The sequence below is a fragment of the Aulonocara stuartgranti genome, assembly GCF_965226115.1.
Source record: "Aulonocara stuartgranti genome assembly, chromosome: 7".
NCBI classification, from domain to species: Eukaryota; Metazoa; Chordata; class Actinopteri; order Cichliformes; family Cichlidae; genus Aulonocara; species Aulonocara stuartgranti.
The window spans coordinates 48,588,576-48,611,096 of NC_138945.1; the positions used below are offsets into that span (position 1 = coordinate 48,588,576).

The 22,521-nt window shown below is 40.3% G+C and overlaps 1 protein-coding gene across 1 annotated transcript; it reads left to right on the forward strand.

Annotated features, from left to right (window-relative positions):
- Positions 1 to 1,210: 1,210 nt before the first annotated feature.
- On the forward strand, positions 1,211 to 22,092 carry crabp1a (cellular retinoic acid binding protein 1a). The gene is made up of 4 exons (XM_082538962.1): positions 1,211 to 1,569; positions 5,209 to 5,387; positions 17,258 to 17,371; positions 21,718 to 22,092. Exons 1-4 carry the CDS (start codon positions 1,500 to 1,502, stop codon positions 21,766 to 21,768), a joined length of 414 nt encoding a protein of 137 aa, XP_082395088.1. The 5' UTR covers positions 1,211 to 1,499; the 3' UTR covers positions 21,769 to 22,092.
- The last annotated feature ends 429 nt before the right edge of the window (positions 22,093 to 22,521 follow it).

A 22,521-nucleotide genomic window follows, 5' to 3' on the forward strand; every position in this document is an offset into this window, starting at 1 on the left:
GATATATGGACAGGTCTGAGTTTTGCAAAACCTCCAATCGACTGGTGTTTTCCCACATAAGCACCTCTAGAAAAGGATCTGGAACAGGGAAATATCCAGTGAGCAATGTGTCAGTTGCATCGGAGAAAATGCTTCGTTGATGTCAGAGGTATAAGGAGAATAGCAAGACACCTTTGAGTCTTTCTCAACAATCACTTGTTAACAGCAAAGTATTTTTACAGTCAGAATATTTTTATCCACTAGCAACAATTTATATGGGCTCACCAAAAATGCCCAGCAGACGATTGGAGAAATGTTGAGAGTGGATGTCTGCTGAATTTTTCTTGGTTCCTTGTTGAACCTGTGCCATGGAAGAATTTAACGTTTTAAAGGCAATCACAAGGTGTTACTAATGAAGTGGCGGGTCGGTATACATACATGCATGAAAATGGGACACAGTCACATCCTGACCAAAATTTTGTATATGATTGGCTGAGAGAGAGACTTGCATTTATGCGGGCAGCATTTGCCTGGGAAGCATATTACAGCCTTTTGGCCTTTCATGATCCAGCACTCTCTCCGCACCCTGACAATTTCCACTCACTCCCTCATGTTATTTAGTTTATATCATTAGCATGAGTGAGACACACAGACATCTGTTTTCATCAACTTTCACTTTTAGGAAATTTTGGGGTTGTTCTACTTCCTCATGTAAGCAGATTTCTCACAGCAACACATTTCTGACTGGAAAAGGCAAAAGTTCACAAGCTAATACATAATTAATGCAACACAATAGAATGCATAATAAATACATTGTTTGTTAAAGCCTGCGAGGGGATTACACAAGAACTATCTGAAGCAATAAGGAAAATCTTTGATCTGGGTTTGTGGTTCACGATGTGTTTTAAGCTCATTCGGTTTAACCTAATATCTCACAGGATCTGTAGAAGTGCACAAAAATCTGTAAAACCTGTGACCTGATATATTTTCTGCCTTTGGATCCAGCTTGTCAATTACTATGAAAGCAAACTTTCACACTATGGCTACTCCTAAAGCAGCTGTTGACAAGCTGCTGGTCTATAAATACTCTTTAAAAGAATGAATTTAGTCTTCCTGATCCCCAGAGAGAGCAGACGTGTCAGTCTTGTTCTCCTGTATTAATGGGACAGAGCGTCCGGGCGGTGGGTGGAGGGGGGGAGGGACCTGCACTGCCTCTCATTAAAGACAGTTGCTAAAAAGGAGCTGAAGACATCCAGCATCCAGCACACCGAGACGCACGGATGAAAAAAGCGGCAGGAGTGTGTGTGTGTATGTGTGTGTGAGTGAGCGTCTGTCTGTGTGAATAAAGAAACAGAAACAATTGGGTGTTAACAGTGTGAGCGGGAGGCTGAGCCCAGAGCAGAGGACACGGGAGCGCAGCGAAAGAGGAGGGTGAGAAAGAGTCAAAGAGAGACAGAGGAGAGATCATCAGAGCGTGGAACAGGTTCTTTCTGGAGCCCTCTCACTCAGCCTCAGCAGACATGCCTAACTTTGCTGGCACCTGGAAGATGAAGAAGAGCGAGAATTTTGATGAACTTCTCAAAGCTCTAGGTAAGCCCTCTCTATCCTTCCCTCAGTCTCCTCCACAGCCAGAGCCACATCTCTGTGCAAGGCTGACTATCCATCATGCCCATATAGGAAATGGGCTTTTCTTGTTCTTTGGGAATGGCATTCCTGACTTCCGACAACATCATATTGTTCGGAGAAGCTCCCTGGGAACAGGAGGCAGAGAACGGAGAGATGCTGCCGCAGGGAAAACCCTTGGCTTTAAGGGAGATAAGAAACAGTGGATGCTAAATTCCACCCTAAACAGACGTTGTATTGTTACATGGGGAGGAAAACGGGGGGTGCACAACATTATTCATGTTAAGCATTTAAGTAGGGCATGCATTAATGCCAGGGGAGGTCTCTGGAGCCCAGTGTTTTCTCTCGCCTCTGTTCTTTTTTCTTTGTTTTTTCACTCTTCTTAATCTTAACTGATGGTTGTGATGGTTTAGGTTCAGACCAGTTTAACTGGGTCATTCAATTGTGTTGCAGTGTTTAGTCATGCTGGCAGCGCCGAGGCAGGCAGAGCACGGCAAAGGGCCGCCTGTCTTTAGAATAATGCAGAACCCTTCAGGGAGAAGTTCCACTGTGAGAGGTTCCAGGAACTCTCCCGAACTGCTGACACCAAAGACTGGATTAAGATTCAAAATGTTAATGGACACTTCAGGTTTTAGCATAAAAAAAATCATCCAGGTCTAATCTATGTCATTTAATATCAATATGGATGCTGGTCGTATCTACTGTATCTGGTCTCCTGACATGTTTGAAAAATGTCTTCTGGTTTGAACCTATAGCCTTAGTTGGAGATCACCGAGGCAAAGACTGAAACAATGCTGGTTTCAGTTTTTATGGATAAATAAATTAACATCACACTTCTTTCATTTCCAGCCTCTATTTATATGGAGTCATTAAGGAGTTTGGAAAGTTCACTAAAGCACCTCTCCAGCAACCCCTCCCCATTTTGCGTTTGACATTCACCAGGCAGCAGCTGATCTGGCCTTAACTCTAATGGGGAAATCAGTCACTCTGCTAGTTTAGCACCTCATCCATTCAGGAACACATTAACATCTGCCACGTCAGATCACCCGGTAGCTCTTACATAAGGACCCCATCAATGAGAATGAGAGAGGGCAGTGATGGGCAACTGACATGGATGCCAGTGCTGCGGCCTCCACTTTCCATCAACATCTTTATAATTATTTATTGGCTCAGAGGTTTCCCCTGAAGAAAGAGGGGACAATATGCAGAACGAAAAGACCTGATGTGTGCAAACCTGCATCCAAAGCATGTTGTAAATACTCAATAGAAACTTTAGTCAAGTTGTTAGCACCGTTAGAACCGTTTATAGACCTTGAGACATGCATGCAAATTAAATTCAAAGGAAATGCAGCCTTTTTAGACATGAGGGCAGCCTGCTGGTCGCACTGATCCTCATGCATATTTAATGCTAAAAAAAAACCCAAACCACTCTGTGATCTCCTTAGACCATGGGTGGGGTCAAGTAAACTGTCAAATGTGTTTTGAATCCTGACTGTTAACACAGCGGTTTGGGGATAGAATGATCTGAGCTAATTAGGGATTGGGAAATGAAACACTTGATGTTGTTTGCAAGCTTATAAACTGTCTATGGATGGAACTGTAAGTCGGCTGTTGGTAGGAGAAGGGCACTGAGACATAAAAGAGCCAGGGTTTTGGCAGGACGCAAGGCCAGATGGTCTTGCGGACTCAAACCGGGCATGCCAAACACTTGTCACACGCCTGCATGGAGCCACGTGCAGGATCACCACTTTTGCACCCGTCAAACAAAAGGAGAAAGTCAACGCTGACCTGACCTGACATCTTCAACAGTTTGTTTCCTTTCCTTGCAGACATGGCTGAATAATCCCTCACAGTGAGTTTAGTGCAGTTTAGTGAAATAGTTGTGGGCTCTGCCCGAGCCACAGAGCATTTATTGTGTTTTCACTCACAAATGCGTCGCTGTCATTCTTGGTTAATATTCAAACATGTTTGGATGCAAACACAAACCAATACAAGGAAACCTGCAGTCAGCTTGTCTCACTATATTTAAGGTCCTGAGCTGATAGAAACTGGCATGCAAGCCCAGAGAAGACTATCTGGGTGGGGCTGAGGGTATATCGATGGCTGGTTTCCTACATCTTGTTACTGTACAGAATAAACAGCATTTCCCACTTTTTCTCATAATGTGTCAAAATTTCAAAAAAAAAATGAAACACTGTATCTTTACTAAAACAGACTAAAAAGACTTGTTTTTGGAAATCTCTATTTGACTTCTTTTCAAGTACAAGTCAAAACCCCAACATTTAAATGTCCTCCTTTGAGCAAGCACTTGGCGACAGTGGGAAGGAAAAACTCCAGCAGAACCAGGTTCAGGAAGGAGGGGGCATCTGCCATGACTGGTTGGGGGAGGGAGACAGGACAAAAGACACAATGATTAAGAGAGCTAGAGATGAATAATAACTAATAGTTAAATGCAGAGTGGTGTATAAACACAGAGTGAAAAGAGCTGAAGAAGAAACACTTGGTGCATCACGGGAAGCCCCCAGACCCCCAGAGGCCTATTGCAGCAAAACTAGGGGAGGATTCAGGTTCACCTGATCCATCTCTCACTATAAGCGTTATCAAAAAGGAAAGTTTTAAGTCTAATGTGAAAAGTAAAGAGAAAGTCTGTCTCCTGAATCCAAACTGGGAGCAGGTTCCACAGAAGAGCGGCTGAAAGCTAAAAGGCTCTTCCTCCCACTCTACTTTTGAATATCAGAGGAACCACAAGTAATCACACTGGCAGGCGTGTGGGGTGGCTCGTTCCTTGGAAACGAAGACCATGCAAGACCATTTCTGACATCCATATTTCTGCCCTTGCTGGCTGCTGACCAGCTTATTTAGGAGCTGACTGATGGTCAGTCTCATGCGCCGAGTCAGACTCTGAATTGAAGATGCTGGTGTAGCTGATCTGGTTGAGCAGGTGACCCAAGTATTAAAGGCTGAGGTCCTTGCTTGTGGGATCTAGGCTCGAGTCTGATCCAAACCATTTCCTGCGTGTCCCTCACTCTCTCCCCTCTTTCCTGCCAACTGTCTGCCTTGCACTATCCAGTAAAGCCAAAAGGTCTCACAATCTGAAAACTCTTTCAAATCCTTCTCTCTTCTAAAATCTGAGCAGAGAGAATTTTTGCCATCTTGATCATGTGAGTGGAACCTTGTGAAGTCACTTAACTTGTTTTAATTTTTGCTTTTAATGGAAAACAAGCCAAAGCCAAAGAGCCCAACATTGAAATATTAATAAAACAAAAGAAATTTGGTTTTGGTGAACACCAAAAATGGGTCCCAGAGACAACAAGAGCAAACATAAGGGATAATATTGTGACTCCAAGCACATACCACTGAGTCTGGGTAGAAAAGCCACACCCAACCATTATTCAAACCTTCTGTTTGTGAAGGGCAACCAGTCAGAAGAAAGATTGCATAAGGGGGGAGGAAGTAAAAGGTTTTTTAGACAGTGGAGAGTTTGAACAACTTTAAAACATCATAAAGGATATTTTGAAACTATAAATTAGTGAAACCCAGCTACAATCGTGAGACTGACCTTTGTTTCTCCCTCTTGTTGACCTGGTTCGGGTCGTGTCCATCCAGGAGTGAACGCCATGCTGAGGAAGGTGGCCGTGGCAGCGGCCTCCAACCCTCATGTGGAGATCCGTCAGGACGGGGAGCAGTTCTACATCAAAACCTCCACCAGTGTGCGCACCACTGAAATCAACTTCCACATCGGTGAAGAGTTTGACGAGGAGACGGTGGATGGACGGAAATGCAAGGTAAATTTGGTGAGAAGTAAAAAAAAATCAAGTGGTAACCTTAAGTTAAACGTGGTCCAGAATAAAGGCTAAAACTAACTAAGTCTATTTTTTTTGGCTTAGTTTGGTTTAGTTTAAAGGTATGTTTTAGGCCGTTCTAGCACGCTCAATTTTGTCTCAGGTTCTTGAAAATGTTAAGTTTGCATATTATTTGGCAAATTAAAAACAGAAAATAATGGGACGGTCTGGAATAGGAGCACCACTGTCAAAAGGATTTTATTTTCATTTATTGTCAAAATAAATAAAAAATCAGCAGAACTGGCTCTTTGAAAACAGTCCAGTTACTTAAAAAGAAAAATCCACAAACCAATCACTTAATGCAGAACTTATTTTCTTTCTGCTTTCTAAAACCACCTATGTCGGTGGTTTTAGAGACACAAAGGTGTCATAAATATTTATACCCTGTCACTAGCACAGCCCCTTGAGGTCCGCATGTCCTTCTGTAAAGTGGTACAAGAGGCAGGTGTAGCTCTGTAGAGAGAAAGAGATTTCAAAACAAGATGTGTGGATTTTACTGAGCAATCGAGTCATAATTTCTGGATGGAAAAAAAAGACACGGCTGTTGAGATTTTTCAATTATATTTGTGGTGCTTATGAGAACCACATTGCTTTACTCCCCTTCGCTTTCCCTTTTCCCCACCCTCATTTAAATGTTAAACTCTATCTTTTTCTGTTTTTTTCAAACACAATAATTTTTGTGCTGTTTTTCTGCGAAGCAAATAAGATGTGAAGCAGATGGTTTATGTTACAGTCACCCATGTGTTAGGAGAAGCTTGATTAATGGTGTGACTGTGGGACCACAAACCCACTGTGGGGACTCGCCTCCCATGTGCTGCAACAGAAGTCCCCTGAAGGTGGACATAGAAACTTTAAAAAAAAAATCAGAATTAGTTTAAGTGTAAGGGTTAGGATGTCGTGGGTATTGCCTCTGAACTGCTGACAAAGTGCCTTAGAGTTCATTAAAGTTGGCTTAAGCATTTTATACAGATCATTGCAGCTGTTTGAAAAAAGAAAACAATCATGCACTAATGTGAGGTTTAAATCAGCAGGCATCCTTCAACACATTAATTTCATGAAAAGATGTGACATATAAGCACAATGTTGTAATCTTTGGTACGTCTCAAATAGTTGTCTTTGGTCTTCTTTTCCAGAAGATATTACACGCAATCGGCTTCATGCTTTAAACTGTCTGCATTGTTTGTACTGCTGGTAATTCTTTCTGTCTTCAAGAGCTTCAAAGCTGTTTCAAAGGCCCGAATGAGAAATTAATACCTCCTCACAGTCTCATCTATTGGTATCATGCTCACGTCAGAGCAGAGAGATTAAGGGCACTGGTGAGAGTTTCTCTCTGAACCTCTGCAGTCCCTGAGGGAGGACTCTTTCATCCTCAAAAGCAGCTAAAGTTTTGACACAGACATATAAATGTATATATATATATATATATATATATATATATATATATGTGTGTGTGTGTGTGTGTGTGTGTGTGTGTGTGCGCGCCCCAGGGGGAGCAGAGTGGACTAAGGATGTAATAAAATTGTTCATTTAATAACAAATCCCAGTAAAGCAACAGTCACTCAATGTGTAATTCATAATTACAACAATCTGCATATCTGAGGGGAGGAAATGTAGACATCCTGAACTAACAGCTGTACTCTGTTGCTTGTGATGATAGTGAGCTCGTCTCTTAGAGACATCTCTCGATACGATCTGAACAACAAGGCATTTACATCATCCGTAAAGTGAATATGCAGGCTGCACAATTAAATAAAGAGGAAGCGGGGATCGATTAAGCCTGATAAGGCCCATGTGAAAACTGACCTTCTTAGAGCTGAGCGCCACCTGTGTCTGCATATCAACGAATAAAATGATCTCATATGATCAGTTGCACTCCTCTAAAGTTGACCTAATAGAAAATTAATCACTTTACTTTTGTCACTTACATCATCTGCATTCAGTCATTTCCTGATATTACAGAGATAATATTTATGTACTGTAAATGGAGACGTGGACGTTTTTCTACTTTATATTTGTTACTGTAATATCATTAGTTGCTTTGTTTATGTAGTTTATACATGGTGTCATATTGTTTATTGCTATAAATGTCAAATCTGTGTGAAGGAAGGAAGAAAAATGAACTTTTGGTGAAGCATATCTGCCCTTTGGTTTCACCTGCACAAGTGCCAAGGTAGGTCTCCCCTGCAGAATTGGTTTTCCCTGTGTCGGGATCAAGCACTGGGCTGTTCAAATCACGGACAAACAGTGTCCCACAGTTGTTTATGTTTTTAAACCCATTTTGCACACAGAGGCATTTTTTGAAAAATGTATTGATAGCAATGTTGAATATTATAGCACATGAAAAAAACAAACAACCATGCGTAAAATAATCACACCATGAAGCCTCTGCCTTTCTAAATGGAGGGACTGTAACTGCGTGTGTATATGTAAGCTTGTAAAACCTGAAGATAGTCAGATTAACAGTATTTTGTCTCTATCTGTCATTCTGCAATTCATCTCATGTAAACAATAACGTGGTGCACAGCGTGATGGGAAAAAAGGCACATACCTTTGACGTTGCGTGACCAACTCTGTATTCCTTGTCCACATAATGCAAAAAAGGTGTTTTAAAAAAATCTCCGTTTTCGGTGATTCGAAACGCCGTTTGTGGACGAAACAGCTGCGTTTTCAAAAATACCAGTGTAGATGTGGACACAGTGTAAAATAGTTAGTAGGGGAGACCGGGGATAGTTGTAACGTGGGTCAGTTGTAACACTTCCAATTTCTCCAATCAGGGCTAAGTTTCAAATGATGTGACTCATCCTGTGCATGCCCAATTCAGTTCTGCTATCACATGTGAAAAATCAGCACATTTTGTCAAACACAGACAATTTAACATGAAAAAAAGTGATTTGTATGCCAAAAAGTAAGTTTTTCTACTTTATTTCAATGTTTAATAGCATTATCTGCTTTGCAGTTAAACTCATCAAACTTAAATTATGTTATTTGTATGTCTATGGGGATATATTCTGTGTGGGTCTTTAGTGCTAATGTTTTAGCCGTTGGCTGTAATGTTAGCTAGTTCATGGCTATAGGAGTCTGGGTCAGTTGTAACAGCAACAGTCTGGGTTAGTTGTAACAATAATGCAGATGTTGCAACTTACCACACTATTACTTTAACTTATATTAAACAAGTTGGGGCAACGACATCAGCAGAGAGAGGTTCACTGGTCACTTTTGTATATGCGGTTAATGCCATTGGCAACACAATTCCTCCACTGTTTGTGTTCCCACACATACATTATGCAGACCACTGTGTCAGAGATGGACCAGTAGGAAGTACTGGTAGTGGAAATAAGTCAGGATGGATGCAAGAAACAGATTTCCTCATCTTTCTGAAGCACTTTGCAAACCACACCAAGGTAAGCCATGATAAAAAGTAATGGAATTGCCATGCTGGTGAACAACTACATTTTTTCAGCTTCATTGTTATGTTCAAAATTGGTGCAAGAGTTGTAGGTTATAATGCCCACTGAGCCAATGAGGCCAAACTCAAGGAAGACCAACCAAAATTAATGAAATATTCAGTTGCAGAAAATTCCATAATTTGTCTTTTTGGGGGGTTGGAATATGTTCAAAAGCTAGATTTCTGCATTCTGTCACACACACACAGCTACATTAATGGCTCTAAGTGCATTCATGTGTTGAATAAACAAAGATTACACGTTAATGTTTTGTTAGTACCCTTATTTCATTGTGTTACATTTTACCCCAGGATATGTTACAACTAACCCAGACTATGGGGTTAATTGTAACATTTCACTCTTCGTGTTTGAGACCATACCATGCAATGGGTAATTGTGCTGCAGAGAAAATAGCTGCACTATTTAATAGCAGAGACATGTAAATACTTTGCATTACATTTTGAATCCACTACCTTAAACGAGCTCAAATTTACAGACAGAAATGTCAAAAATGTTACAACTATCCCCGGTCTCCCCTAGTTTATTTTATTACTACCTGTAATTTATTGCAGATTACTTGTATTTGTTTAAGTGTTAACTAAATGTTTGAGGTGTGAAATAAACCGCAATGGAGCAAAATATGGGTGTGTGTAGTCGGAGGATGTGTTTGTGCGTGTGCGTGCGTGCGCGCGCGCGAGAAGGGGGCGGGGCGAGAACATTTTTCTTGTAAAACAAAGGGGGCCTAGCAAAAAAAGTTTGGGAGCCACTGATTTAAACATCTGTCTTTCTGGGCCTATAATTGATATAAAAATTATTGTATGTAAGAGGGAAAAACATATTAATTTGGGTTGTGGTACTTAGAGGAGACATACAACTGAGCATAAAAGTTAACATGACTAAATTGAGGATTTTATTTCCACACGTGCAGATTTGCAACGAGCATTTTAAAAGCAAGATAGTCACTTTTACATTTGCCTGTGTTCAACAAGAACTTGGAGCTGCACAGCATAAATCCTGCAGCTGGGAGGGATTCTGTATCTAGCAGTAAGCTGTCACCCTGCTATAAGTGCCAGGAGAAAAGTAGCTTGGAATAAGTGAGAGCTGTGCTGCAGTATATTCACCTATGTGAATATAGAAAGTGCAGTGCAGAGAGTTACATAACAGATGTGCGAATGAGAATCTTGTCGACCTTCTCAAACCTATATGAATTTGGAGATCAGTCATATTTTTAAAATACTTTGATAAGATATTGTCAAATATTTGTCAAATATTTGAACTTTTAGCTCCTCCATTTAAGACAACTTTCCTCTGATTGGCTGCCCCTCTTAGAAGATTTAAACAACAGGTGGGTGGGGCATCTGCACCTGACATCCCTATATTGGGAATACTGCCACTAGTTAACATCATACAGAGATTAGTCTTACCCACTGGCTCACTGGGTTTACTTGTACAGTACACACATGAACCTACATGAACTCCATATATAAAACTCTGTTAATGGTAATATTAGCAACCATCATTAAAACATAAAGAGGTTCCCTTTTAATGTTAATCTACTTCATTGCAAGTCTCATAAATGATCAAAAAACACGCTATACCTTTATCATCTATTCATGAGGGACTGAAGTCGTTTAGAGACCTTTTTTCTTTTTATTAGAATTGGCCGTCGACATTCAGTAGCAAGTTTTCAAGCTGCTTTTCTTTATCCTGTATTACGTAATTTCCCCGCCAGCTTGCTCTTCCAAAAAGCTAGACAGTTGTCTGGTTCCATTTTCAAATCTGTAATGGAAAAGTTAACATCCCAAAATATTCCTGGGCAACAGGACGAGTGAAATTCCTGCTTGTGGAGAAGAAATTCTGCACACGGAAAGGAAACTGTGTAATTGCATGCATGTGATAGTCAATATAATTCAGCCCAAAGCCTGAGAAATTGGAGATACAGTGTGTATTTATCCCAAACCACAGCATCCCTGTGGGTATTTGGACTGAACTCATTAACAGTTTGAGCCTTGTATCTCTCTCTCTGTAGCACTGCAGATAATACCTGAATGCTTTAGCTGCACTCACCGGATAACATGTGACACACAGACTTGTTGTCTTTACCTTTTGTTTTATGGTTTGATCTACATGTTGCAGCCAGGGGGAGCAGACATGACCCATTTTATATGACAGCGTTGGCTCCCTCTGTCTGAGCCCTGGGGCTGGGCTACACAGCTCTCAGCATCTCTGCTAGGAAGGCGACAAGTCAAGTTACCGTCACACATTTCTCACCTCTGGTTGCTTGAGCTAGCGCATCAGCGTCACTGCATTTAGGGGCGAAAGGCTTTATGAAAGACAAAAGGTACAGGCAGAGGTGTGCCTGACCCTGGATTTAAATGTAAAATTGTCTTTAAATTAAAGTGGCTGTCGGGCCACTTTAAATAGGGGTTTATATTTATTGTGTTTGGCTTAATCAAATTTGTGTTATAGCATGCACAGTAGGGGAAATAATTATTCAATCCACTTCTGAATTTGTTTGTTCACTCACGAAGAAATGAACTGTACATATTTTTTATGGCAGCTTCATTTTACTGGAGACAGAATAACAACAAAAAAAAAAACGGAGGATAAGAACCTCCTTCCCTCAGCCCGAACACTGAAAATGGGTCATGGATGGGTCTTCCAGCAAGACAAAGACCCAAAACAGCCATTCCAACAAAGGAGCGGCTAAAGAAGAACACATTAAGGTCATGGAGTGGCCTAGCTAGTCTCCAGACTTCAGTCCTTCAAGTTGTTGAGCAGCAGCCAAGAAACCTAAAGGAGTCCACCCTGAGATGTCTGCAAACTGACCAACTTCAAGAAATGTCTTACCACCAACAAGGGCTTGTCCAAAAATTAGATAATGTTCACGTCTTTGCAAGACTTACAAATTCAGCACGGGACCAAATATTTTAAATTATAATATAAATAATAATAACAAAAAAAGTCTTCCAGCTAGTTTTGATGTGCAGCAAATTCTTCTCGTTCTGCATTCTGACTGATCCCATGTTTCTCTCCTGAGACCACAGAGTGCCTGAAACAAGTGAAAAAAGAGGAGATGGTTGCAAACCAGCAGGACATTTTCACAGAAAAGAAAATGACAACAACCTCAGTGTTGGACTGAGTTCAGCCACTAATTAGGGGTTATGCAAACAGTGCTGAACAAATCCCGGACACTCACGGGAGGCTGAAACTGAAAACACTGTATAGCATTGATGGTTCAACATTACAAGGAGAATTATTTTTTAGCAGTTGCCAATTTACAGATAAAGCAACACTATTATTTATTTGAAGCCGGTCTTTCCAATATGCACCCAATCTTAAGCTTATTTAACCACTTACTGTGTATTAAACTACTAAATAGACCATTATTACCACTGAGCTCCCTGCAGTTTGTTGCTGGCAAGGCTTTAATGCCCCCTTTGTCTTAAAACAGCTGTTTAGCTTAAGGCTTTAAATCAAAACAGTAAAGCTGTAGGGAGATGAAAGGTGATGAAATGCCCCACATAATCACGATTTTATTTTAAACACAATTAAAAATACTGCTGCATATTTCAAGGTAAAAATGAAGCAATGGTGGTCAGCAGCAAGCCTGCTGTTCCCTTGTGTGGCAATTATTACACAATCCTAGAGCAAAACCTGCAGAAGGCAGGACCCTGGCACATGTGCCACAGGGGCGAGAGGGAGTGCGCGGGTGTTGGCGAGGTCTCAGGTGGATGAGGTTGGCAGAGAAGCCCTTAGTGGGTTTTAGCCTTCAGGCTTGGCTGCACCAGTGGTTAAAAGGATTACAAACTGATCTGCACCTTGTGAAGAGCAGAGGGCTTATTAACACCACCACAAGGTTAAAAAGCTCCGGTTAATCTGTGCAAGTGTGGTAACTGATAAGGTGCTTCCTGTCAATGCCAGAGGTGACAGCGAAAGTTAAAGGAGATACGCTTTAGTGGAGAGAGGTGGTTATTATCAGGTAATTTACTACCTGCAATTGTGGTTTTTGCATTTGTAAATGTAAAAAATCATCTGAGCACAACATAGCAAAGAGCACTTTCTTCATTTATGCTGATGGGCAGCACTGATGATGGTGGTGTCTTTTTTGCTAACGAACCACTGTAACACCGGCTAATGATAAAAATTTCTTTCTAAGGGCGGACCGTTTACCTTTTGCTTAGTCAAGTTTCACATGACCTCGATGTACATCTTAGAAAAATACTGCTGTGTCAAACGCTTTAATAAATACCCAGTGATTTTCATAATTCCACCTAATGTTGTGTGTAGCACTTCAACCTAAAGAGCGATGCTTTCAATGACAAAAAATATAGGAAATGATGCAATTATGATATGTTAATCTGATGCAGTGGTATTGTTTGTACACCATCGTAATAATGCTGGTACAAGATCAGCAGTGCAACTGACCAATCGCGTTCAATTAGCACTAGCCTTAAAGCTAGCTAACGCTCGGATGTCAGAGCTATGGAAGCCCGTTTCCGCCACTAAAAAAAAAAAAAAAGCTAGTATCCATAACTCGAAATTTCGAGTTATTTTCTCGAAATTTCGAGTTATTATCTCGAAATTTCGAGAAATATAACTCGAAATTTCGAGTTACTTTTCTCAAAATTTTGAGTTAGCTCTGCCAATCAAAAATATACGTGAATGAGGTCGCTTTCTTGTTACCCGGAAGCATATGGTGCAGGACCGCGCACTCAAAAACGGATCCCAACAAATTAAAGTATGTTTGCTGATAGTAACACCATGTGATTCAGCTAATAACACAGGGATTTCATCATTTGTGAAGCCAGGCTGAAAACACTCAGCAATCTGTGCATTCACGACTGGATGTAATACCGGTAGCTTAGCTGTAGCATTTGTAGCTGAGGGCTTCAGCTTCCGGGTAACATGGAAATGACGTCATTCACGTAGATTACTGATTGGCAGCGCTAACTCGAAATTTCGAGTTGCTTTTCTCAAATTTTTGAGTTAATATGTCGAAATTTCGAGATAATAACTCGAAATTTCGAGAAAAAAACTCAAAATTTCGAGAAAATAACTCGAAATTTTGAGTTATGGATCCTTTTTTTTTTTTTTTAGTGGCGGAAACAGGCTTCCATACAGATCGGATATGCTGCTTGGTAAAGTGTTTATTACATTGTATAAATTAATAAAGAAAAGAGTGGAAATGTTTACCATTTTTACCACAAGGGAGTTTTGTATAATCAATCACATTTTTTTCTTTTTCCCCACATGCAAAGCTATGACATCACAACAACATGATTGGTCAATTGCGATGTTGATCCTTGCTCAACATTATTATGATAATGGCGGAAGAACACTAACTCTGGGGTCTGAGACCCACCACAGTTACACAGGTTTACACTGAGATATTCATTGATGGATAATAATCTAAAGATTCTGAAATTTAACAGCCAACATTAGCTTTTTTTCTTCTCTATTTTCTCATATGCTCATATGATATTATTATGGGATACTGAAAAATATGCCCGCAAAAGCCATTTTGAAACAATGAAAAAATTGCAAAGACGCATATTAGATGAACGAAATGACAATTTGTGACCATAAGTTCCCGTGGGAATCTATCACTAAAGAGGTTGCGATTTTCTTTTCAAATATCTGTCATCTTTTTGTAGGAGTCCGTTTTAAACGGTTCTTAGAAAAAACTGTGCATCTGCCCTCTCTTTACCAGTCTGACACGTCATTTGTCTTCTGGCAGCTGCAAGGAAAGGCAAAGGATAAACACTGCCGTTAGAGAGATAATGTGATCAAACTGTGGGAGGAAGCTGAGCGAGAGTGTTATTTTGGGCTCTGAAAGAAAGCTTGAAAAATCCAACATAAAACTTTAAACCTTAACAGGAAATGAGATGTTTTCCCTCCACATCCCATCATATTATTTGCATCTGGTAAAACATGAGAGACTAAAAGAAAAGCAAAGACAGGGGATTTTCTGATAAGTAAAACACTACAGACAACACTGGAAAAGGTGAAACACATGCTGCAGACATTGGTCTTGGCCTCAAATGTGTGTACATAAGCACTTAGGATGCATGAGAATTTATCTGTGACTAGGAAAGCAAAAGAAAGATCAAATGAAGAAAAAAGAAAAAAGGCAAAGAGTGGAAAAAAGAGCTAAAGAAAGAAAGTAGTAGATGATCTGGCAGGAATATCATCAGCTGACCTTTTTATTTTTTATGTCAGCTGCACAGCTGTTACTGCATGTGACGTTTGGTACAATCTGTCCACAGATATATAAATATGAGCACCATATAAAGTCTTTGTGGTATAGTTCCTGCTACAGGAAATCTCTCTAAGACTTGCTACTGATACACACAGAGTTACAAAGTGAAAAACCATATCAGCCTTGCTGTCGTGGCTGATAAACAGAGGGAACGCTGGAAGAAAGCCCTGCTGTTCTTCAGCTTGGCAAAGACTGTGGACGGCAGCCCGCGGGGATCTGTGATGGCTTTGGCTACCTTTGATATGGTGATTAACATTTGCCTCTGAGAAACCGAGGTGGCTGCTGAATTCAAATCAGAGGAATGGTGCTTTTTTCGAATTACAAAATAGCACAAACTATCAAACAAATGATCAGAAATCAAAACACAAATACTCCACCATGTGAGAGTTCATATTGTAGAGATTTTTTTAGGGTTTTTTAAGCTTAAATGCAGTCTTGGATAATGCTTTGACAGCTTTGATCAGTTCCAGGCTTTGGAGTGAGATCACTTAGCTAATTAGGATGCAATGCTGAAATGAAAAATGCAGCTGGTTGTATGGAGACGAAGCAAACTTCAACTGTGGGAAATCAGAGTCAGAGAAGAATAAGGCAGTGTTTTTATTCTTGAGTGACAACCTAGCCACCAGTTACACTCTGATATTTTGTTAAATTCAATAAAATAATGGATTAACAAAATAAAACATTTGGTGTTATAATAGAGCTGGTGGTACACTGAGTTTCCAGTCTTTGTGCTAAACTGCATACCTCCCTGCTTCACTCTGTTAAACCGGTAGATGCCAGTGACACTGATTAAACTAGAAAAAAAAAGTTCTCTAATTCTGAATTCTTCTCTCATTTTTAAATATATGAAATCTGAGTAAAATTACAACAAAGAGTAAATTAACATGTATGATGTAAAATGACTCCTCAATGAATTCGTATCCAGAAAGAGAAGCACATTTCCTAAAATATCATACAGTTTATTTAACAGAACAGCTGTGGAAACAGTGGACAGCTGAAATGAACTACAAGGGCAGTTTATGAGTCCCACACCGTCTAAATTATATACGCTGACCTTTTGGGGGTTTTTTTCTCTCAAGTAGGCTGTGTTGGATTTTTTAGCAAATGTGAAGCCAATGGAGGTCTGCCAGGACTGGCTGTAATGTGTTACATGCATCAAGTGTTTGTAAGCAGCTTTGCTTCTTGTTCTAATTCATGTGTGGCCGAATAAAGTTGTTCAGTCAGGTTATTGGCGAATACGTCCACTGAACCAGTACATGGCTAGACTGAAGATACATTAATGCTGGCAAATGAGTTTAAAATTGGTAAATGTGTAAATGTTCTACAAATCGTTGCTATATTGATATTTTAAATATACAGTAAAACATCAAGCTTGGGAACTATATATCAACCAAATGTGAAACCTTTATGCATTCACAGAGTTCTGCTGTGTACACAGTACCCTTACATTACTGTAACTCATCAACCATTTTGGTCATTTTTGGTAATTCTGTAATTTTGGTCATTTTACAGCCAAAATTTGAAACTAAGTCCACGTGGCCTGTGAGCTGTCTGGGTAATAAAAGGTTAAATCCTACATTTCTTTCTAATGGCGATTTCTCAGAAGTTTCTCAGAAGTCTTTCTCGTGTTCTCTGATTTATGAGCTCGGTAAAGATTTTCCTTGTGTATTTATGATCTCAGTTACTACTTTTAGTTATTGTTCAGCATAGCTTAATGTTCATGTTTGAAATTATTGCTCCCATTTAGAATGAAACTCATGTTAAAGCTGGACATGTTTTAGGGTGTGCTACCTTGTGATTGGCAAGTCAGCAGTGTCTGAACACACAGCATTCTTCGGTTTCTCATAATGCGTAGTTTAAAAAAACAAAACAAGATGGCGGCGGTCAAAATGCTGAATGCATCTTTGACATGCAGTCTGTGAGCAAAACTCACTTCTGGCTAAATCAACTTAGTGCTGATGCTGACATGCATTAAGGGTAAAATTCAAAAAGCCCATTTGGGAAATGATCACATTGCACACCCTGAAACAGTGTAAAAGTGCAACATGAATATATATCTTCTAGAAAATCGTGCTGACCCTGGTGCCTTTTTGTCCCTGTCTTCCCAGAGCCTCGCCACCTGGGAGTCAGAGAACAAAATTCACTGTCAGCAGACTCTGGTGGATGGTGACGGCCCCAAGACCTTCTGGACCCGAGAGCTGAATGGAGATGAGCTCACACTGGTGAGCGCACACTAATAAGTCATCTTCTCACTGAAAGCCTCTTAATAGATGACCACTGTTGCTTAGAAAAAAACCCCAAAGCAACTTTACCAACACAAAAGCAGAAAAGTCGAGGCTAAATGAAGAGAAAGACAAAGAATGAATGTTCGCCTAAAAATGTTATTTTACACGGATCGAGAGCAGGATCTGTAAGGTTTCTTCTGTAAGGCATCACGGCTTGGACCCAGAAGACATCAGATGCATTAAGATGTGCCTTTTGAGCAACTAGTGTACTCTGTTTGAGAAATGGTTAATAAAACTCAGGCAGTGAGTGTATGAAGTCACCCTGGAGATTCATCCATAAAGGAAATGAGAGAGGCTGTTTCCCAAGGAGGCAAGCTTTCATCCACCCCGCAGAGAGATGTGAAAAGAGAACAAGAGGGGCTGCTACGCTGACATTGCAGTAATACCCCCTGTATTTATCCAGATTAATATGGGCAGGAGTCAATGGGTCTGAAGCCCCTCAAATGACGTGCAGGGGAGCAGAGCAACGCATCAGAAGACCAGTTCTCAGGGCCTCAACAGCTTTCTATTCTCAATGTTCAGCGCTCCCACACTCATTCCTGTTGTTCTTATGAGATGAATATCCAAAAGGCCAAAGCCTGAAACAATATGGAAGGTTTAGATGCTGAAAATAAGTCATCACAGAATGTTTATATAGCTCTATATTACAGGCCAGAATCAAGCAAGAAACAGCTTAAATCAAATCCTCAGTGTCTAAATAGTATTTTGCTCGAAGCTCCTCGTTCAAACTGACAAGCTGAGGAGGCTGAACATATGAATTCTCCTCGAGGCGATAAAAGCAAAATGTGTTACAGAGCTTGCCCCTCTGGTAGCCATGCTGCTGTGGAGGAGCTGAAGCATTCACACACTTACGGAGAGTGATCCTGCTGAACTGTGACAGAAGCTCACTCTCTGTGCTTCTCAGCTCTCCTCACTGTTATTATCCATGTACGTCGCTACACAGTCAGAGAAGCTTGAAGCCACATTTGTCCATGCTACTGTAGAGTTTAAAGAATAATATGTAGAGTTTAAAGAATAATATGCAATGTAATTTAAACTGTCCATCCATGATAATACTAAGGAGTAGTGTGCCATTGCCTTGCCATTAACCTCTGGGTTGCAAAGGGGCTTGCAGAGAAGCAGCACATGTGCACAAGCTGAAGCTGATTAAACAGCATGGGGGATGTGACAGGATAGGACTCACGCAAGGCTGTCAGCTGAGACATCATCTGATCTGCCAGGCTGATGTCTAACCTTGACTCAGTGGTCTACGCTCTGGTCTATAGATTACTAAAATGACTTTGGAGTGGCAAACATAATCGCTGCCTGGATTACATTTGGAGCCATCTGCGGATAGGTTTAGGCAACTAATGCACTATACTCTGATAGGTCTCTGATAGGCTCCTTTGGTTTGCATTTCATCTCACTGGACAGATTATAAGAGTTCTTAAGCAGGATTACCAAATGTTAAACTTTAAAAAACATTTTTTTAAAAACCCTCCAGACTTTTTATCTCCATAATTTGTTATAAAATTGCAAAGACCAAATGCAAGACAGAAGGCAGATGAAATGTAAGGGAAATAAATGCATAAACACTACTGGGAACACTGGGAAAATAAGACTATTAGAAACACGAAACAAGAAATTCAACAAACAGAAACAGAAACACACCACACACTAAACAAGCAGGTTTACATGGTTTATGTTTTTTTAAACTCATTGAAGCGGAAAGCCAACACTCTTGATTGCTTTATTTCTAAATCACTGAACGAACAGAGGCATCATTTACTAATTGTTCAGCACGTCATGAAGCACCATTACGAGAACGAGAGAGCCACGAGTCATCTTCACACCCAGATGCCTTTCTGTCAGACAAGGAGCTGCAAAACCCGAAAGAAATATTGTGTGAATCTAATTTGAAGCTATCTGCTTTAAAAAAAAAAAAAAGCGACTAACAATAGCAGAGCTTCAGCTCCTGACTCAAAGGAAGACTCAAGATCACACAGCAATGGTCTGAATGTGGCACATAACTAGGGCACATTTCCATATGATTTGCATGATCCGTTTAATTGGTTTAAGTCTGGAAATACTTGAGGGATAAAGTTGTTGTGTGGACGTCTTTTTGCAGCTGCATCATCTTGAAATGAAATCAGAGAACAGAAGGCTGGGCTCGAGCTGTGCATAAATCAGTCATTCAGAAGTTTCCTTTGGTTTCATCATCGGCAGTGTGAGGTAGACCCAGACTGATGAGCATAAATGTGACACTGATGTAGTGGCACATACTTCACTATTAAAAGGAGAAAAGTTTTCTTCTTCAGCCCACATAATCTTATTCTCTTGACATTATCCTGAAGAAAAAAGCAGATTGTTGTTTGGTTCAGAATTCAAAGCAAGAATACTTTCTAAGGAGAAAGTAAGTCGATTTGAAAGTATCTTTCAATCACTCTGATTGACAACTAAATGGCCAAAAATAAAATGGGAAACCTATTAATATGAGTCTAAAACCATTATAACACATGTGTCACAGCCCAGAACCTTTCTAGATGTTATTCGATGGAGGCGTGTGTGGAAACATAAATGTCAGGCACAGACATCAGATATTTTTATCCTGCCAGCTCTCTAGTATGAAATCTATACAACGCAATTCAGATCCCAGTGGGTGGGAGTCATGTGCACTGTTACCTGCACCTTTAACTTTAACTTTCAGGCCCCTCTTCAGTGGAACCATTTCCAGTTTGGATTTGGGAGACAGTCACTATCTCTACTTTTAAGATTAGGCTCAAAACCTTCCTTTTTGATCAAGCATATAGGTTTTTTGGGGGGCCTTTTTCAGCTTTATTTGATAGGCTCAGTGAAGAAAGGACAGGAAAGCAGGGGCAGACTCAAACCACTCTCAGCCGTATGACATGTGGTTGTCGCTGCTGGGGGCTTCCCGTGATGCACTCTGCGTTTATACAGCACTTTGCATTTATTATTAGTTATTATTAACCTCTGTCTCTCCTCCACGGTGTGTCTTTTGTCCCGTCTCCCTCCCCTCACTTCCAACCCGTCGCACGGCAGATGGCTGCCTCTCTCTGAGCCTTTGTTCTGCTGTAGGTTTCCTTCCTGTTAAAAGGTCTGTGAAGGTCCTCAGTCATCCAGGTGATCGTAGTCTAATGAGCTTGGAAAGAAAAGCATCTGGACTTCTTTAAGTTTCTTGAAATCAAGAAGTAAAGAAATCAATCAAATCAAGAAACCTAAAGAAGTCCAGACGCTTTTCTTTTCAAGCTCCTTGGACTTCCTGTTAAAAGGAAGTTTTTCCTTCCCACTGTCACCAAGTGTTTGCTCAAAGAGGTTCTCTGACTGTTGGTGTTTTCTCTGTATTATTGTAGGGTTGGTCTTTATCTTACAATATAAAACGCCTTGTTATGATTGATGCTATATAAATATAATAAAATTGAACTGAACTGAACACCCATTTAAAGTTTAACAGTGAACAACTGCTAGTATGATTTTTGACCAAAGAATTCAGCAGCTATCATCAGATTCTGGATGTGAGCGAGGGGGAAACTGAGAAACTAGAATCTTTTTGTCACCTTTGGCACAGATTTTTGGTTCTGTAGACAATTTCTTTGAGGACACCACCCCTGATTCCCCCTCAGATACCTCACTGTTGTTTAAATGGTTTAAGAGAACATTTTTTAATTCCTGTCTTAGGCCCACCTGTGCCACTCTATTTAAAGAAAAAAAAATTCTGGAAATTCTCCTGTATATACAGCAGAAATTTATTTTAAAAAAAGCATATAAACTTTAAATTTATAAAGAAAACAGTGGAGAACAAATGAAATTCAATTTCATAGCAAACAAAGGACATATTCAGAAACAGACATAAGCCATTTCCAAATGAGTCCATTGCACTTCAACAGTAATAAGACTACAGGAAACACATCAGTACTCTCATGTGAAATACAAAACCTGTTCATGATCAGTCCTGGGAGATCGGTTGAGAACACATATTTTCTGGTATTTTGTGGTCCTGCATGTCAACACAAACTATGCTGCGGTGTCTGTGTCTTTGTGCAAAGGGGGAAAAAAATGTTTGCATTAGCTCAAGGCTCGGCTTTTGTCATCTCAGTGTGTTTAGAACAGAGGATAAAGTCACATTCTTTCAGAAAGATTTAGTGTGCACTTATTTGCACACTCAAAAACTGAAAAAGTCCAAATGCCTTAGGACTTTTAGGCAGGCTTGTTGAAGTTTCAAAATGTGACCATTATAAGCGTTAATCACTATCACATGGATGAAATTATCTTTTTGTCCCCTCCAGATTTTTGGTGCGGATGACGTAGTGTGCACAAGGATTTATGTCCGGGAGTGAAGCGCTACGACCTTCATCAGACCGAGGCAGACGCCCATTTGGGCCACAGCTCATTTAAACCCAACAACACATCATGCTAACATGCTAACGCATTTGCGACGTATCCTGTATTATCTCTCAGCATCAGCCTGCTTAGTATCCCATAGCGATGTCTCTGTAATCTGGTTATTAATAGTGAATATTGTGTCAGCAGTACAGTAGCTGGGTATCTCCATATCCATACGTACAATCCCGGTGTCGGTTGTTTAAGTAGGAGTTAGTCATCAGTTGCATCGATTAAATGTTCATGTTCAATGAGAACACACAATAAAAAATGGAAACAAATAGTCTCTGCGCTCATTTCTCGATTACATGAATTTAAAGTGAAAGTGCCCTGGCCATCAAAACATCATTTCAAAGGAATAGTTTGGTGAAAGCACCACAATGAGAGAAACAGCGTTCACATGTATGAGTTGCTTCAGTGACAATGGTAGCAATAGCACCTTTCTACTCTACCTGCGCACTCAAAACGCTTTATCCAACATGCATCATTCACCCACTCCCTCACATTCATACAAGCACTTTTTTACTATCGAACATTCACACTCTGATGGATGCAGGATCAAACCACAACCCTTCTGGCTAGTAGATGTTCTGCTCTACGTCCTGAGCTACAGCCACCCTATGAGCATGCAGTGCAGTCACTCACGAGACAAAACAACTACTGGCATCATCCTACTTTGAATAAAGTCCTGATCAACTAGCCTTACCAGT

Bases quoted from the DNA above. Each gene is read 5' to 3' on its own strand.
- crabp1a (XM_082538962.1), top strand. From the start codon at position 1,500: ATGCCTAACTTTGCTGGCACCTGGAAGATGAAGAAGAGCGAGAATTTT. The intron at 1,570-5,208 runs GTAAGCCCTCTC...GTGTCCATCCAG, and splicing joins TGAACTTCTCAAAGCTCTAG to GAGTGAACGCCATGCTGAGG. The intron at 17,372-21,717 runs GTGAGCGCACAC...TGTCCCCTCCAG, and splicing joins ATGGAGATGAGCTCACACTG to ATTTTTGGTGCGGATGACGT.